The sequence below is a fragment of the Thermobia domestica genome, chromosome 8 (assembly GCF_964235325.1).
Source record: "Thermobia domestica chromosome 8, izTheDome1.hap1.1, whole genome shotgun sequence".
Taxonomy (NCBI): domain Eukaryota; kingdom Metazoa; phylum Arthropoda; class Insecta; order Zygentoma; family Lepismatidae; genus Thermobia; species Thermobia domestica.
The window spans coordinates 184,619,837-184,639,434 of NC_137461.1; the positions used below are offsets into that span (position 1 = coordinate 184,619,837).

A 19,598-nucleotide genomic window follows, 5' to 3' on the forward strand; every position below is an offset into this window, starting at 1 on the left:
TTAGTCGACAAATTATTTATATATATGACATTTAGAAAAATACTATTAGGCAAATTAGTATTAGTTTTTACCTTTAGACAAGTTGTTGGAATTTTATACTGTTCGTGACATTATTTTCGTACTTATTAAAGGCCTGCTTTCACGAAAAAACAAAATTTCATTTCTACTTTTATTTCTTAGTTGATATTGATGAAAACTGCTTAAAACCGAATTGTTAATAGGTATGGTATTCATGTAAATTGTAAAATATTTGTAGCGTATCAGTATCTAGCGTTTAATTTATGTTGCATTATACGGTGATTACACCTATATAAAATATTTCATACTTAAATAGACGTAAGATGCATTACAAATGACTATTTGAAAAAAAAACGAAATTTAGAAAGAAAACGAGAGGCAATGTTTTTTTTTCTAAAAAAAACGTACATTTCTGAAAAAATACGAACCGTTTTTTTTTTCTATTTACAACACTAACTATATATATATATATATATATATATATATATATATATATATATAATATAGGAATAGGTATACTGAATTCTATGAACATTAAAGTGATATAAGTAAAATTATGGGATTGACAGTTTGAACTGCCTACTATTCCAAGACTGGCGAGGCAAATAATTACAAAATTACACACAATCTATTTCAAATACAACCATTATTCCACATTTCATTTTCAAAAACTTGTTCTTATAGCAACTAGATCGATTTCCTAATTAAATTCAGTTTATAGATAATTGTGTCTTGCATAGCAGTCAATACTCATGCTATGAAGTATAAAACATTCAATATAAAAAATAAGAAAAGTAAGATATTACAGATTACTGGAATAGCGATTTAATTTGATTTTAAGCAGTATATATTTTGTACATGATTGTTCAAATTGCTTTATAAAAATCCAGATTATGAATTACACTAACTTTTTAAATGAAAAATACATTGTTAACGTTCCTCATTTTATTGTCTTTGTATATAAATAATGGACGTGGCGAATAAATGTGACTGAGCTTTGAAACATGACAGTTCATCTGGTTTTGTTTCTTCAAGCAATTCAAAGTAGATATTTATATTTAAAAAGAAATAAACGTTCCCCTGTATTAATAAAACAGAAACTTCCCACGCGTAGGTCGCTCTTCGATTCTAGAATTCCAATGGCATGAGTAAATCTACTTGACCATGAATGCATTTTAATATTGGTAATAGAATCGCTCCAAGCGCAGATTCTCGCATGGAGTTTTAAATAGCCATATTCTGTCTTTTTCAGTAATTTCACCTAAAGATATTGATTGATTTTGCATATTGGAACTGTGAATGAAGTGAGTTGTATACTCATTGCAGAAATACGTAGTTTGATCTTTACACTTCACATTCATCTTTGTGTGTGTTCCTAATACCTGTACTATGTATCGAGTAATTTTCCCTCTTAATTTTTCCCGCAATATTTTTCGCGTAATTATTTGAGTGACTAGTTTCGTAACAACAAATGTGTTTTGCTTATAACTTTCTTGTGTTGCTTTATTTTTTTCTCAAAAATCACAAACAATTCTTCTTTACTACACTGCTTTGTTAAACAAAGCACAAAGAAGCAATAATATGTGAAGAAAGCTGAGTTATTAATGAAAATTTAGAAGTTACAGGATATGCGAACTCGCAGATTATGGTGGCGCGATGCAGCTTGCAGGGTTCGTGATGTGATTTGTGATTTTTTCGCTACAGTTTAAATGTGTTTCTTAAATGTCATCTTAGCGATTTCTGTTATTTTTCCGTTCGTTATTTCTTCTGTTATGTTAATTTCACAATAAGCGCTTCTCCTGCAAAAGTAAAGATACGTTTAAATTAATACAATTAAGGAAAGTTTACTATCTTAGTAAAGAGTGATTTTTTTAAACCTCTTGATACAATGGTATCCGGCGATGTTTCTACTTCCTTGATCTTCCTCACAACTGCCTGTGGCTGGAAATCCTTTTGTAATTCACTAATCTGAAAGGGGTAACTTATTGTAGTATGCGGATGATGTATCACAGGCCATCACATCATGGATGAACAAAAAGTTCTTGTTGCCTGGATCGCCGCAGAGTTTGCTACTCTATATGTCTTAATTTCAGTGGAGAAACTTCCCTGCACTACCATGCATGTGGTGTTTTCGGGTGGTGTCAAAGCATTAATGCGAACTAGAAGGTCGGATTCTTTACCTACTATGACTGCTGCTCTTCCTGACTTGACCGCATTCATTACTCTTCTTAAAAAATATATATCCACATTGCTAGCGGCCTGAACAACAAACAGGTTTGCTTAGCTAATAAGGTTAACAAAATTTGATTTATTTGCAGTGGTTCACAAGATCTGTTCTTGGGAAATATACACAAGGTTCAATCCTGTCACTTTCAGCTTCGTACCACCTGACTCCCGAGAGATGTAAAACATATTTTGTACTTGGTTCTTCATCAACATCGTTGCAAACTTAAGAGTGGACTGGAGCTTTGCGAGGATGCCGTGAAAAATGTGATAAATTTATCATGGGATTTTTTAAATTTTGCATGATACCACGTCCTACACTGCTCATTTGGAGAAAATCGTAAAGTAGGTTTTTACAATTAACCATATTATTCAAATTCATGAAGTACTCATAAAGTGTATGTGTGTAATTTGCACAAAATTAGTAATATCATTTCCCATAAGGAAATCAAGATTTACCACTAAACTACACTCCGCATTTTAGAGAAAATAATGAGAATTAGCAATTAAGGTGCTTCATAATCTTCGATTCGTCTTTAATCAACCTATAATTTTTTAAAGTTCTTATTTATTATTATCTAAGAAAATGCTAATTAAATTAAAAAGTGCACATTCTCGTAGTAGTTAATGTTTAAAAAGTTCAGCATTTTCCCGTTAGATGACTCTGTTCAAAAAAAATGCAGCCGCAGAAAGCAGGCTTGCGTTTGTCTTCCGTGACCGGATAACCTCAGGGGTTCATTTACCCCTTGGTTCTTCAGTCTGTTTTCGAATTTGTTCGGTGTAACGGTTGTGGTTGGAAAGCTTAGTAGAGAGCTGATCTTGTGTTGTTTGGGGATAGAATGCTACCGAAAAGACACAACCCAGACATAGGAAAGACCAATTGTCGAATAATTTGAGATTGTCAAAACAAAGGAAGAAAAGAAGACTACCGACTACATTGAAAATATATCAGGAACGGAAAAGACTATTTTATTATTATTATTATTATTATTATTATTATTATTATTATTATTATTATTATTCGGTTCAAAATCTCTTGTCGCGAATTTTGTCGAGGAATTTGAAGCTTAAAATATATAAAACGATAATCATGCCTGTTGTTGTGTATGGTTGCGAAATATGGTCGCTTACTCTGAGGGAAGAACATAGACTGAAAGTATTTGAGAACAAGATCCTGAGACTAATATTCGGACCCAAGTGGAACGGGAATGGGGAATGGCGGAAACTTCATAACGAGTAACTACATAATTTATACGGTTGACCCAACATTATTAGGGTCGTCAAGTCTAGGAGGCTTAGATGGGCAGCTCATGTAGCTAGAATGGAAGAAAGTAGAAACGATTTCAAAGTCTTGACTGGAAGACCAATCGGAAAACGACCATTAGGAAGACCTAGGCGCAGATGGGAGGACAATATTAAGATGGATCTCGCAGAAATAGGAATACAAAGTAGAAACTAGATCCAATCGGCTAAGGATAGAAGTCAGTGGAGAGCTTTTGTGAACGCGGCATTGAACCTTCGGGTTCCATAGGCCAGAGTTAGTTAGTTATTATCCTTTTTTAGAAAGTAAAAGCAATATTGATCTGAAGTAAATATTCCACAAAAGTTACGGACATAATGCTCCTGGGCATAATCAACCCTAAGATTTTTCGTTCAGGATGAACAGAATCCCTCCTAAAGAGAATTTGCATAAAACATTCCTCCTAAAGAAAATTATTCTAGGACTTAATCCTCTTGACAGCATTTGCTTATTAAAAAAAAAAAAAAAAAAAAAAAAAAAAAAAAAAAAAAAAAAAAAAAAAACTGACACAGTACATTTATTACATATAATTACAGATGCGAAATGCTTTCCAACAAGGCTTACTTCTTTATATTGGAACAATTAACCCTAGTATTAAAGCCTATTTCAGCACGTTCAGAAAGACATCCACAGAAAGCATGAATACATATTTTTCAGTAATACATTTCTCAAGGTTTTGTAATGTGTTATTATGGTTTTATAGGTCATTTTTGACAATTTTAGGTCATCAAAATCAGAGCCCTGGTTATCAAATCAATAATCAAAAATATATAAATTTTTAAATAATTATTTTTGGCTGAGATAGGCCTATTTATCAGTTCAGAAATGAAGACATCAAAAAATTATATTTCGTCTTTCCGCAATGTTTTCTCACCGGGATGATTTGGTCCGCTGAGTGGTACTTTTGGTCGCACTAGTAATTTTTACCCGCTAATTTTCTAACCAAAAAGGAAGTAAATAAAAATTTACACTCCGCTGAAACTGAAGGACAGAAATAAAGAAAAATATAGTTTGAATGTAACTGTCATATAATTTCGTATATAATAATCTAACCCAGACAGAAAATACAGGTGGTTAACAGGCGCCTGTGAAACATGCATAAGCAGGCGTATTTTTACAGGCGCCTGAAAATGGAACACTTTTAAACGCATGGGACAGGTATCGATTTTTTTTTCACGATCATTGCATGTTCATTTCATGAACACAGGTGTAGTAATTTTCAAAGCTAAACCAACTTGTCTTATCAGCAGTAAAACTGTCATATGGTTTTTTAACGGCCTCGTGCGGTTTGTCAAACAGTTGGTTGTTGCCGGTTTTACAAAAGCTTAGCCGCTCTTCCCGTCGCCAGGGTAAACAATGAAGTATCGAAATATTTTTTCTGAGTGTTGCAAACCAATAAGCAAATAAATGAAACAAGAATAACCATTTAAAATAGGAATAAAATACATACAGGTCATTCGACAAGTAATTTTCTCTCCTTTTAATATAATAATAAGAATAAGAATATGTTTTTACGTCCGAGCCGTTTCAGGCTACTGTGCATTTTCGGTAATGATCGGAAAATAGAATCGATCCTGGACCGCCCGTTGGACCGTTATTGTATTTTTACCCGTATGAATCGGGTTTGCCCGATTGAACCGTATGAATAGGGTTGGCCTGATAACCCCGTTTGTATGAAAACAAGCATAGTCTGTTATGATTGTAAATAGTGGTTTGTTTCACTTTATTATCGTAACACAAATTGTTCTAATTATCACGTAGGAACTCATAACGAGTCTATCGGGTCAAACGGTCCAAACAGGCGAAACTCCGGTCAAACGGGTTTATCAGGTCTAAGGATCGAGTAAACCAAACGCTGTGGTTATCGGGCGGATTTTGTTTACCTGAAAAGTTCAAACACTAATTATAGGTTAAAACCAATCTCAAGAGCTCTAATTGTTTGCATTCACTTTCTTCTTTTTCTTTTTCAGTTAGCCGACCAACGAACTTGAGGATACATAAATATAAATGCTCAAATCTAAATTATTGCAATATATTATTGCAATGAGCATGAACGTGATTTACTATTAGGAGTTAGCGTGATGCACTGATGTTAGTCTTTTATAAATAGCATAATAATAATAATAATAATAATAATAATAATAATAATAATAATAATAATAATAATAATAATAATAATTATTATTATTATTATTATTATTATTATTATTATTATTATTATTATTATTATTATTATTATTAATATTATTATTATTATTATTATTATTATTATTATTATTATTATTATTATTAATATTATTATTTGACAGGCCATCTGTCGATAATGACAATTTAAAACTTCTTTCATTAAAAAAAAAATGATTAAAAAGCATTCTATTAAGTACCTAGACCCTCATATTTATTAATGTATGCAGGTTAGTATCTGACCAAGGAACTGTACGAATGGGGCACTCAAGTTGCCGGACAAGGTGCATCACATGTAAAAGAGGATGTAAAAAGATGTTCATATGCAAAATTGTAGCGGCTGAGGGCAACATGAACGAGCGTGAGAGGCGGAAGAAATGGGGCCTACAGTGGGACTTAATAACACAGAAATACGCAGAATCACACGTTTCGCTCCTGAATGGTGAAAGAAATGCATGTCAAATGTATAGGAATGGAACATGAGAAGAGGTGCTATATTGTGGGGTATGTGGACATCATGGGCGCCATCTTGAATTTGAATTCAAAATGTTAAATGAAAAGTGGGACATGTGGTATATCAATTAAGACTGAAATGTTACCAGAAATGCATTGGTGTGAATAATTTTATAGTTTCTTTATTGTGAGTTGAGAAATATGAACATGCAAGAACGTCTGGAGGGGATATATGGACGTAGGCAACATAACCAAAGTTTCATTTGAGTCCTGTTAAGGTACAAGTCAATTGTCCAGCAAAGAATACATGACTTCGCTCCTGAATGGTGAAAGAAATGCATGTCAAATGTATAGAAATGGAACATGAGAAGAGGTGCTATATTGTGGGGTATATGGACATCATGGGCGCCATCTTGAATTTGAATTCAAAATGTTAAATGAAAAGTGGAACATGTGGTATATCAATTAAGACTGAAATGTTTCCTGAAATGCATTGGTGTGAATAATTTTATAGTTTCTTTATTGTGAGTTGAGAAATACGAACATACAAGAACGTCTGGAGGGGATATATGGACATAGGCAACATAACCAAAGTTTCATTTGAGTCCTGTTAAGGTACAAGTCAATTGTCCAGCAAAGAATACATGACAAAAAGATATACTGTACGCATATGGCAGTGATCGTGTGGAAAACCGTATTATCTAAACCATTCGCAGAATGTAGTCACTGGATGCACCTCTATAAGAAGAGTACAAAAAGTGTGTTCACATGCAATTCACTGGGAATGTTGCAGGGGATAAAGATTGCTGTCTGTGTGTGAACAATATGCGTACTTGCCTAAAACACGTTTCATTTTGCTGTGAGTCGTTTGAAATACAATAACATGAATCATAACATAGGCAATTACAAGTAAATATAGGCGCAAAAAGATACCGTACCAGTCTATGAAACACAGTTGATGTGGAGGGTATCGATAAGAATGTGCTGAAAGCAAAAGACATTTTCGCAGTGTGCATACCTGACGAAGCTGGGATTAGTACACTGATCTTCCTGACAATCTTCTGCTATGTCAGAATCAAAACAAAAGTTCATTGGAGTTTGGAGTTTTCCCGGATGTTCTTCAAGATATCCAGCCAGCTACGTAGAAGGCATGCTTAATGAAATTAATGAACCGGGAAGCACGAAATTGAAAATGAGTGAAAGCTTGGAGACGGATGAAGTTGTCTCGATGCCAGATATGAAACCCATCAATGTTCAATGCGGCGTCAGTGATAAATCGCACATACTGCTTGTAAGTACGAAAGAATCCAACGTCTAGAGGTTGAATAAGTCCAGTGCATTTGGGGGGTATGAGTTGTTTGTGAAGGACAACATTGTCTGGAACAGTAGAATGTATCAATTGCGCATCTTTGTTACAAGACCACGAATCAACAAGCAGCAAAAGGCGATTTTCCGTCACAGTTGGCCAAAATACGTCTTGGAGAAATAACTTCAGATTATTCTTGCTCATATTTGCAGTTTTTCGAGCAAATGCCTTGATATTCGAAGGAGTGTCTCGCATATTCGCGGGGAATTTACCTGTAGGTTCAGCAGATATTAGAAATAATGGTGATAACAGTTTACCATCCATCGCGATAATCGGCATTATCATAGAAGAGTGCGTAACCGCTGTCGGTGCCAATGCTACAATACACCCGTTTGACGCCTTTAGTTGCCAGTGTTCTGCCCGAATGCAGTTCCTGATCAAATCGACTTTGATCTGTGTTAACCACTTGGCCTAAATTGAGGTTTTCTTCCACGATTATAGCCTTTGTTTCCTCGACAAACACGTCTGCAGTTCTCTGTAATTCTTGCTCACTTTTGGCAGATTTGGACACGGAGTGCGTAATTTTGCGTGACACAATATTGTTACGCTTTTTAATTTTGCTACCCAGGAAGACGATGCCTTGAAGTTAAGAGTGTCAGTTGGATCAATGCCTTTCTTTACATTCATCGCCCACATTCGAATTGTTCGATCGTAAATTATTCCATTCATGGCCCGCGTTCGTTTAAAACGTAATAGCACCTCGTCGTTTATTTTGCTGATGGACGCTTTGTTGAGGTTGGGTTCAAAAGTACGAAGGGGCTTCAGACTCCCCTGTAGAAATTTGTACCGTGAAAATACAGACGATGCTTTTCTTCTTTTACCGGATGTTTTTCTGTCTCAATCCAGTAATTATAGGCTTTCTCTAACTGTTCCTTCGTACATTTCGTAGGTTGTTTTGGTGGAGAAGGGGCGTATGATGAACTACTACTCAGCTCACAACTGCTGTCTTTCGGGGAATGAGTTGACGCATTCGCTACACAAGATTCTTCGCGACGGTCACTGTCAATCTCATTCTCATCAGCTAGACACTCGTCTATAACTAACGTTTGATATTCTTCGAGCACCGTATCGTTATTTACTAATAAGCGTCTGATGCGTTCAAAAGCATTACGATCTTCTCGACGGGGATTATCATTGAATGTCCCAAACTCACGAACTAATAACGCTACCACTACTTGGGGATTCATGTTCATGAACAGGACCCAAATACCTTCTACACTTCAAGCACTACAACACAAAACGTCAATTTATAACACTTATTTTACCAGGAATTGAACGACCTAGGTCACATTAAACTTCGCATTAGTCACTCTCTTGTCTCTATATTTTCATCTACTTGCTGCTAACGCACATCAGTTATTCATATCGCTCGCGCAGTCTCTCTCTGTCAGCACAGAATGTTGTTGATGGCTCTGTACTACCTGGTCCGACCTCTATCGTTTGTAACTTATTTTTCTTACGCACAACTAGTTTGCATGTAGAAACAGAGTTTATAATGATCTACATTGAAATTGCAATTGAAATGTAATGCAACAAAGAGCCACATTTACAATATTTTATATTACAATATGTTATAATATTAAACAATTAAGTCTATAAGTCACAGCATTATAATATCAGTCACTTATTCCGACATTCTTTGTGTTGTCCAGTGTTCAAACCCCTACGTGCCAAAATTCCATCATTGTAGGCTTGTAATGCAACAAACAATACATACGAATCAGAAACTGTCGTCAGCTTCAACCTAATTACCTTTGGATTTTTTATTCTTAAGGTTTATTTCATGGGTATGTGACATTTGTTTACCCATCTCTGTGCTCTTTCTTACCTGCTCGTTTTTTTCTAATTCACAAGACAGTTACAATAGCAGTTTTCACACCAATGAATTTCTGGTAAAATTTCAATCTTGATTGATATACCACATCCCCACATTTAACATTTTGAATTCAAATTCAAGATGGCGCCCATGATGTCCATATACCCCACAATATAGCACCTCTTCTCATGTTCCATTCCTATACATTTGACATGCATTTCTTTCACCATTCAGGAGCGAAACGTGTGATTCTGCATATTTCTGTGTTATTAAGTCCCACTGTAGGCCCCACTTCTTCCGCCTCTCACGCTCGTCCATGTTGCCCTAAGTCGCTACAATTTTGCATATGAACATCTTTTTACATCCTCTTTCACATGTGATGCACCTCGTCCGGCAACTCGAATGTCCCATTCGTACAGTTCCCTGGTGAGTAATAAAACTATAATTATTAATTTCCTGTGTATAGTATCCTAATTTGTGGCTTGTCGAGTTTTTATCGTACAGTAACGTGACGAATCACATTAGAAAGAAACTGATCAATTATTGGCCTGTATAACAATATCATAAAGTTATAAATAATATACTTAACGAGCAGAGCAGACAAACAAACAGTATCTTTATTAAGCCTATTACTAATATTATTATTATTAGCAATAATAATAGGCCTAATGATAACTAAATTCCTGGCGCAACAGCCCTTAGAAGGCCTGGATTTATGGCACTCATTTCTGTGGGGTGATGAGTTCTTAGCAGATCGGCTACCCTTGCCATTAATGCTTTCTTTCTGGACTGCAGTTCGCTACTTTTTTCTTTCAAGTAGCTTCCAATTGTCCTCACGACGCTGGTGGATGCCGTAGTGCCAACACCGTCTGGTGAGTACGAATAGTCACACCTATCTTTCCTCTGACCAGACCCAGGACTGCTTGACTTTGCTGATCTCATGGGGAGTGATATTCCAGTGTGGCTAGGACGTTGGTAATAAAATATATAAATGCTTATTGAAATAGTGAGAAAATTAGCTAGGAAATATACTAAACTGACTCCCTGGAGCTACGGTCCATGGGGGGCAGTGCCTACCCAATGTCGCAATACAACAAGCATCAGCTACGCACTGCAAATATTCAAGATAGCAAGATCTCGGTTTCTAAATTGTGTTGCTATTCCTTTATGCAGTGCCCGAAGTGGAAGATCTAAGAAAGTATACCCCACATACTCCCCCTCTTCTATTTAGAGCATTGCCTTTTCGTCATTTATTAAAAAAAAAAAAAAAAAAAAAAAATGCAAAAGCTTGGATCGGGAGTAAAGATTTGCTCTTTTCGATAACATTTACATACTTCCCGACACAATAAACATCAAAGTAATTTATGTTTTAAGCTGTACAAAGTAGAATAAAATAGATTTCATGTATTGTCACATGACATGGGCTGATTGCAAAGCCTAGCTACCAAAATATACGTTCTTCAATCACGCTGTAAAAACTACAGATGCTAGACGGAACAAACGCTGTACGATGCTACTATGATAACCGTAATGGGGTTAGCCATACTGAGAGCTTTATACAGTTCTATCTGAGTTGGAGCGGCAACGCTGAAATCTAGTTACAATGAAGGATTTATGGTAGGGACAAGTAAACCCTTAGATCTTGACCTTCGAGGAAAAAAATGGTTATGTTTTGTCGCGTACTATAGTTTTCATGTTGATAGGGTTGCAACCTTGCAACGTGGAAAATGCGTGTAAACAACATGCAGAGAGTGGAAAGACATGTACGTAACCGCCGTATTCCATGTTGTTAACATATACGTTACCTCATGAGGATCTGACGACAGTTGCTTTTCATTTGATAAGAATGTAATTGACATGTTAAATACCTGTGAAATACAGGTGTTAGCAAATTAGTGGACGTGTTACCAGAGGGTACATGTAAAGTATATCGCATTAAGTACTATACCTGTGTCAGGACCTTGCATATGTGCATGACAAACTGGAGACACATGTTTCCTACACCTGTAACATTAATGATTCACTCCAATCAACCTTGTTCATGGTATGCACCAGTTTAACCCATTTATTGGCAGTCATGATGATTGCATTTTCCTTTTACCTGCACAATGCCTGTACATTGCATATAGGTGGGTTCACACTTCGCATGTACACGGAGATAATACAGGCAATGTATTCAGTTGTAATCCCATGCATTATACATGTGTCAGGACCCTTGCATAGCGAATGTCGAACTGGAGACTTGTGCCTGAATATTGCATGTCTTCTATGCCTATAACGTGTATATATATGTTTAGCTCCAATCCACCTTATTCACCACACGTATCTATTTAATCAATTTATTGCCAGTCATGATTGTTACATGTTCCCGTTCACCTGTACGTTGCCTTTACACTGCACGTACGGGAGTTACACACTTCGCATGTACACGAAAATGATATATGTAAAATAACATGCGTTTTCCATGCTATAAGCTAATACATGATACTTACATATAATGCGAATGTCACACATGTAAATTACATGTTGATAAACAGGCACCTTCCTTGTGCTTTTCACTCTTACTGTATTGCGAATGTTATCAACAATCTATTTAAGGTACTTTACATGCACATATTCCCTCCATTTACGTGCATGTGAGTGACTACGTGTACATTGCATGTTCTCATTTTAATGTACAGGCTCTGTACAACGCGTATTTCCGTGCAAAATTTCCAACATAAGTTTAATACTTTTTCGACATGCATATCACCTGAAGACAGTGTGTCTGTGAAATTTTCTTTACATGAGTTTTCGCGGAAACAGGCGCCTGTATAATGCCTGTCAAAATCTGACAGGCTTTTACAGGCAGTTCCATGTACAAAACATTGCATGTTTCCTCAAAAATTTTCATAATAGAAGCTAAAGCTGTTCCTCTCTAAGAATCAAAGTCGTGGCAATTTAAAAAAAAACATTTGAGCTTAATAAATGTTTTAATTCATACTAATGATAAAATGCTATCAATAATAATAACGTGTACTTCTCACTCCTACTCGTGTTATTGCATTTGAGATTATCTTCAGGAAGTCGTAAATAACCGTCCCAAAACATTCTTTAAAAGGAGCAGACTTTGAAACAGCAGCAACCAAATATTATTAATATTATTATTATTATTATTATTATTATTATTATTATTATTATTATTAAGAGAGAGTGTTATACCTACTTTGGTTTATTGGTTTATAAATCCCGTATTTATTGGGTCAATCCATACGAAGTAGAACAGAACAGGTTGCTCGACCATCTTCGAAAATTATAAAAGTTTGAGTGTGATGAACCTTGTGTTTGAGAAGGTCAATAACACTATTCACGTTGTCTTATGTATAAGTGTTACTGAATGGCGGCCATTATTGTTGTCGGTGGAGTGCCAATTTTTGCATTTGCAAGAGTGGGCGAAAACTACAGTTGCTCAGTACGTACAAATCAGATGAACATCAAACAAAAGCGAATGTTTAGAGGAGAGGCTGGGTGCACGGAGAATATATACTATTCCTTCTAAATAAGTTATGCAGGGTTGCAAACCAATACATGAAATCACCAAAAAAAGTACAGAAAATTACACTTTTAAAGGGGCAGTATTTTGTAATGTCATAAAGTGGGGGTTCATAAGTTTTGTGCTGAATACTATTGAATGTGAAGAGTATGCAGAAATATCCACACCTATGATACTGCTGCCATCATAGAGTTATGGGTGTCCGAAAGTTGAAGTTTGTGATTTTGATGCCAAGTTTGGGGTGTAATATTTCAGAAGGGCAAAGTGCTAAAAAAATTGCTGCTTAGGCCACAAAGTAATTCTGTATCTGAATAAGCTATTGAAAAAAATCATAACTGATATTACATGGAGAAAAAGTGAGGACATGGTAAAAACGCGAAGAAAGCACGTGCGTGACCCTGAAAAATTTGAATGTCCGGATATTTTTCAAGCTCTATCTCATAAGTTACGTATGGACCAGCAATTAGGTTGCATTATATAGCATAGATAGATGTAAACCAACCTTGTGAACCCATTTACTTCCGTAACTGGGATTGGATTTCAATGACACTTTGCTGATACATTGAGTGCCTTAATACCGCAGTCCAGTTAGGCAATAGGTGTCGTGGGTGCAAGGGGGAGCTAACCTATTTTCCCATATAGACGTAGCAATGATCATGGAGCTAGAAAGACGTTACAAACATCACACCACAAGCTTTTGCACAACTGAACGCAAACGAAAGCGGGCGCAATAGCTGAACCATGCGTAGTTTTTGAGATCTAGCTTGAAAAATATCTGAACATCTAAATTTTTTCGGGTTACAGCCATCGTCACGCACGTGCTTTCTTCGCGTTTTTACCATGTCCTCACTTTTTGATGCATGTAATATCAGTCCTGATTCTTTTGCAATAGTTTACTCAAATACAAAATTACTTTGTGGCGTAAGCAGCAAATTTTAGAACTTTGCCCTCTTGAGATATTACGCCCCAAACATGGCTTCAAAATCACAAACTTCAAATTTCGGATCCCCATAAATCTACGATACCAGTAGTATCATAGCTGTGGATATTTCTGCAGACTCTTCACATTCAATAGTATTCAGCACAAAACTTATTAAACCCCCTTACCACTTTGTGCCATCTCAAGTACAATCTTTTTAAAAGTGTAATTTTCTGTACTTTTTCTGGTGATTTCTTGTATTGGTTTGCAACCCTGCATATTTATTTAGGAGCAGTAGTATATATTCTCCGTGTACCTCAATCTCTGCTCTAAACATTCGGTTTTGTTTGGTGTTCATTTGATTCGAACGTACTGAGCAACTGTAGTTTTCGTACACGGTTGCAAATGCAAAAATTGGCACTGCATGGACAACAAAGATGACCGCCATTCAGGAACACTTGTACATATTACAACGTGAATGATGTTATTGGCCTTCTCATAACAAGGTTCATCACACTGAAATTTTTATAATTTTCGGAGATGGTCCAGCAACCACTTTCATCATTTTTGGACCACTTCAGATGGATTGACCGTATTTTCACCTATTTCGTGCCGACCAGACAATGAAGAAAGTACAATGAACTAAAGTCAGATGACTGAAAGAAGACTGAAACGCACGAAACACGATCAGAAAATGTTCACAGTTTTGCCATTGTCCTATGTCGCTTTGCCTTATTCATATCAATTATAAATGTAGGTAGACATCTGCAGGGCAGCGCGGCGTGCGATAATGGCAAAACTGTGAATACTTTCTAATTTTGTTTCGTGCTTTTCAGTTCTCCTTTCACTAGTCAAATTTTAGCTTTTCATTTTTATTTTATTATAAATTTTGAGATATATTTTTTTCCCGAAATCTGTGCAATGCAATTAAAGCAGGATTTTAACCTGACATGGCAGGTAAACCATTCATGAGGACATCAATAAATAAAATAAAATAAAATATATATATATATATAAAAAAAAAAAAGTCCTTTAGTATATTTTTCCTTGTCAAGTTGGAATTTCTGGAATTTCCTGTCTGTATTTGAAAGAATATCACAACAGATATCGCATCTCCACTCTACTCTAAAGTCTTGTATTTTTGGTAGCATTGAAGGGTTGGTCAGCTGCATCGCCTTAGGCTTTCGGAACTTGATGGTCAGTGAGGCATATAATTGGTACGCAAAATTTGTTTTCAGATGTAATGCGAACATACCTGGAGTTTCTGCCTTTCCCCACAGAGCGCTGCTTGACAGCTCCAAAAGAACAAGAAAAGCAGAATGTCGAAACTCAGTCACGCTCCAGTCTACTCTTAGCCACAAGCAGTAGGAAAAGGGCAGTGTACTCGACATTAAAGATAACCACCATCGAAAGTGAGTCGAGGGCGCTTAAGCAAAATCTTGTTTAATGGCACAAATGGCCTGTGATCTTCGACTTCATTTTCTTGCGTATTATCGAACAAAGTTTAGAGAAACGAAGATAATTCGTACTGCAACAGTCCTAAAGTTCTTCATTTCTTACAATGCATGCAATACGGTAAAGGAGTTTATTTAGGTTGACTACTACAGGATCCCGATCAGCAAGTAGTGTCTTCCCTACAGCGCCTAATGGTAATACTTCGGTTTTTACGGATTACGTTTTGAAATGATTTCCCAACAGTGCTCCTTACACCATTTTTACCTATTTACACTGTCATGTCACAATTTAATTTATCGTTGACTATAAATCCGGATGAAAGGGAAATGAACTCTGCAAATTTGTGAATGTTGCTGTAGCCAATCCATAGATTTCGTCAAATTGCTACTTTGCCTCGTCTGTCATAATACTAGTAGTATACACTTATCGTTTCGGCGAAAACTTCAACCGTCCCTATTATTCGTAGACTCGCTGGTAGTGTAGAAATCAATGACATCGGCATCTGTTATACCTCTACCTTGAGTCAGTCCACTACTTACTTTCACCGCGCGTATGAAAATATATTCAATAAGAATATCAAACCATGTTTCATACCAGAATTTATCCGTTCGGCATATAGAAAAAAAATAAATAAATTCGAGAAACTTTTCATATTCTTGAGTTGACACCGTGAACTCCAATTTTATAAGATTCTGGAGATGCAGAAATGATGCTTTGACGTAATGAACATGTTAAGCAGCGTGAAGATAGCTCAGCATACGTTGGACACTAAGCAACTGAAACATAAATATACAATCACCTGTTCTTACAGATATCACGAAATCTATAATACGGATATCTGTCTTACGTAAACTTTATAAAAAATATAGAGACTTTTTTTTTTTTTTTTTTTTTTTATCATGATCGCTTGTTCACCACATTCATGATGTTGCTTTAGGCTATTCCCCTAGTTCCACATGCAGTATGGTTTGCAGGTTGCCCGAAATGTCCGCGAGAAACCTCGAAATAAAAGAAAGAAGTTTTGTTAACCTGCTGTAACGAAAGTTTAGAGCTCTAATATTTCTTACTACAGTGAATATCACAAAATATTTTTTTCACAGGTTCATAATAAACTTCATATACAATGAAAAATGGCTATGATTACGAAATCTTTAACAGTCAGATATGAAAGTAAACGGATGACATAAAAGAACATAGTAAAGACGATGACTAATGGTTTTATTTCAGCCTATTAGTACGAGCTGTGGCGATGGAAATAACTTAAGAGTGAAGAAGAAACTGTAACGGAAACCTAAGAAAGGAGAAATACACCTGCCCCTTCTGCCAAAGAATAACGTTACTGTTGTTGATGTCATTATTATTATTATACGATGATTAGTTTCTAATTCATGCAAGTAATTATTTATAATAAGAATTATTTTTTGAAAACATCGAAGAAGTTAGTTCTGGTTTTAATTGAAACTGGTATTAATGTCTGTTGTCTCCATTTTCTTTTTATAGGAAACTAGCAGTGTACGACGAATGGAGCTCAATTGTGATACACGTGGCGTTAGACAACACTGTAATTATAAATGATATTAGTAAGTACTAAATAATAAACGTGAAACTGATATATTAACCTTTGCTTTCAAAGTCATTCTAGAAGTGATAATCGGAACATGTAAAGTAGAAATTAAAGAGATCACTAACACACCATTAATGAAAAATTCATTAAAGATAGAAATATAAGATAAAATAGCGTTTTTACATTTACAGGGTGTTTCAAAAGTCTCTTACTACCCCTTTTAAAATCCGTACGGATGTATTTATATTGAACTTGATGTAGGAAATATACAATAGGTCTGCGGGCAAACCTTTTGGATGATGATTCGCGGACGGCCGCCATCTTGAATTTCAATTTTTTATTTCAAACGATAGGTGGGTAATGTGATACATGGCCGGAGGCTTGAATTTGCCCAGAATTTCAAATCTGAAATCAGATTTCATGTATCTTTATTTGGTGAGAAGTTACGGACAACTTAATGTGGTTATTCCTCCTTTAGCAGGTGTTGAACCCTGCCGTTCACAACTGAGGAACGCATCCAGATCGTCAAATTGTGAGGTGGGAGAACTGCCCATGCAGTAGAAGCCGATTTCAATCAGCGTCATCCACAACGTCACCCTGTGTCATGTTGCAGTGGCACAGCTGTTGACCAAATTTAAGGAGACAGGCATGGTCGTAGACAGACCTCGTAATGGACGACCGCAAACAGCAACGGACGACGCAACAGCTACGGCAGTGCTAGTCTCGTTCTCGATGTCACCACAACGGAGCACACGTCGTCTCTTCATGCAATATGATGTGAATCCCAGTTCAGTGTACAGGATGCTACAGAGGCACAAGTGGGATCCATATAAGGTGCAAATGCAACAACACCTATCCGAGAACAATCCAGATCGCCGCGTGCAGTTTTGCGAGTGAGCAATCGCGCAATTACGGCTAAATCCAAACTTCGCGATGGAGATGCCCCATTCCGATGAAGCCTACTTCTTCGTAAATGGGGAGATGAATATGCAGAACATACGTTATTGGTCGCCAGAAAACCCCGCATGGATGGATCGCTCTAAAATGATTAATACAAAGAAAGTTATGGTGTGGGTGGTATACGGGGAACACGAATTGTCGGTCCCTTTTTCATTCATGAAACTTTAACTGCGGAATGATACCTGGAGATGTTAAAGGATAAGATACTGTCAGGTCTAGTGTCGGAAGAAGGTACATTTCCCAGTTTTATTTCAACAAGACCGTGCGCCTCCCCACTTTGGCATCCGGGTGCGTCAGTATCTGGATGAACAGTTTCCTGGGACATGAATTGGTCGCCGTGGGCTAGTTGAATGGCCTGCCCAATCACCAGACTTCATTGCAATGGACTTCTACCTTTAAGGACACATAAAAGCTATGGTGTATGGTGTGAAAATGTGCCTGTGACCAAATTTCCCCAGCTACCCTGCTCCGTGTTCATAGCAATTCGGAGAAGCGTCTGCACACGTGCCTTACCCAGCACGGATCACATGTGGAGCACATTGTGTTACAGGTAAACATCAATTGTCGTTGTCCATAACTTCTCACCAAATAAAGATACATGAAATCTGATTTCAGATTTGACATCCTGAGCAAATTCCAGCCTAAGGTTATGTATCACATGACCCACCTATCGTTTGAAATAAAAAATTAAAATTTAAGATGGCGGCCGTCCGCGAACCATCATCCATCAGCCAATATATAGAATAGGGCTAGGTTTGTCCCTAGCCCTATTGTATATATTGTATGTTTCCTACATCAAATTCAATATAAATACATCCGTGTGTGGATTTTAAAATGGATAGTACGGGACTTTTGAAATACCCTGTATCTATATCTATCTATCTATCATATATATATATATATATATACTTGATATCAATAGCTATTTATGCGTGTAAAGATCTACTTTATTTTAAATTTAGTTCTGTGCTATTATAAATTTTTAATAAGAAGTTAGATAGTTATGAGAGAATTTTCGATTTATGTTGCTATTTTCTGATTATTACAGAATGAGATTTAGCTAGTGACAAGTTAATTTTTTGTGTAATGCATTAAGTATAATGTGATAGAATTCAATAGTGTATATTTGAAACATGTTTTATATGCTGTGCAATTCCCGTTGGATTCAGAAAGTCATGGATTTCAGGCAGAGAATGGCATCCACATGAAAAAATTTAAAAAATGAAGGTAATTACTTGAAATTTTGATTCCGGCAAGATTGTGACATTAGTCTGGTAATAATCAATCAACTGATCACAAGGAGATGCATATGTTTACGGTTTGCTGCATTCAAACTACGTACTGCACTACGCAAAGAGTTTCAAAATGTTTGCAGAAAGAATGCTTCGGATGATGGGAGCAGTAATAAGTTATTTAAGACAGTAAAGAAACAGGAAGCTTTTTGATTTCTTGCGTAGTGATAGAACTGCAAACATGAAAATTATTAGATCAGTGAGAGTACGTACGATCGGAAGTTCAGAACATCCACGAGAAGAAGGGTTGTAGAATTCGGAGGAGTGCAGATACACACGAAGTATATAATTTTTAAGAAGCACTCGTGTTCTCTCTAGAGAGCAATTACGTGGAGGAGTGTTTTTGTAGATGGATTAATCGCTTCCATCTGTTGCTTCGCGTGAATGTCCAGGATTGACACGCAGTGAGCTCTGTATGTAAGGGGATATTAAAACAAAAGTACACACTGAAAAGTGTGACTTACTGAACGACCACCTTGCTCGTAATTAGGTATATTTTTACTGAAACCGTATCGA

The 19,598-nt window shown here is 36.3% G+C and overlaps 1 protein-coding gene across 8 annotated transcripts in view; it reads left to right on the top strand.

Moving 5' to 3' along the window:
* Atg4a (Autophagy-related 4a) overlaps positions 1-19,598 on the top strand; it is a 440,329-nt gene that overhangs the window by 195,421 nt on the left and 225,310 nt on the right. For all 8 annotated transcript variants that reach the window (XM_081769296.1, XM_081769295.1, XM_081769301.1 and 5 more), the window contains one exon: positions 16,767-16,846. In XM_081769296.1, coding sequence (XP_081625422.1) covers positions 16,767-16,846 — 80 coding nt within the window. The remainder of the gene's footprint in view (positions 1-16,766; positions 16,847-19,598) is intronic.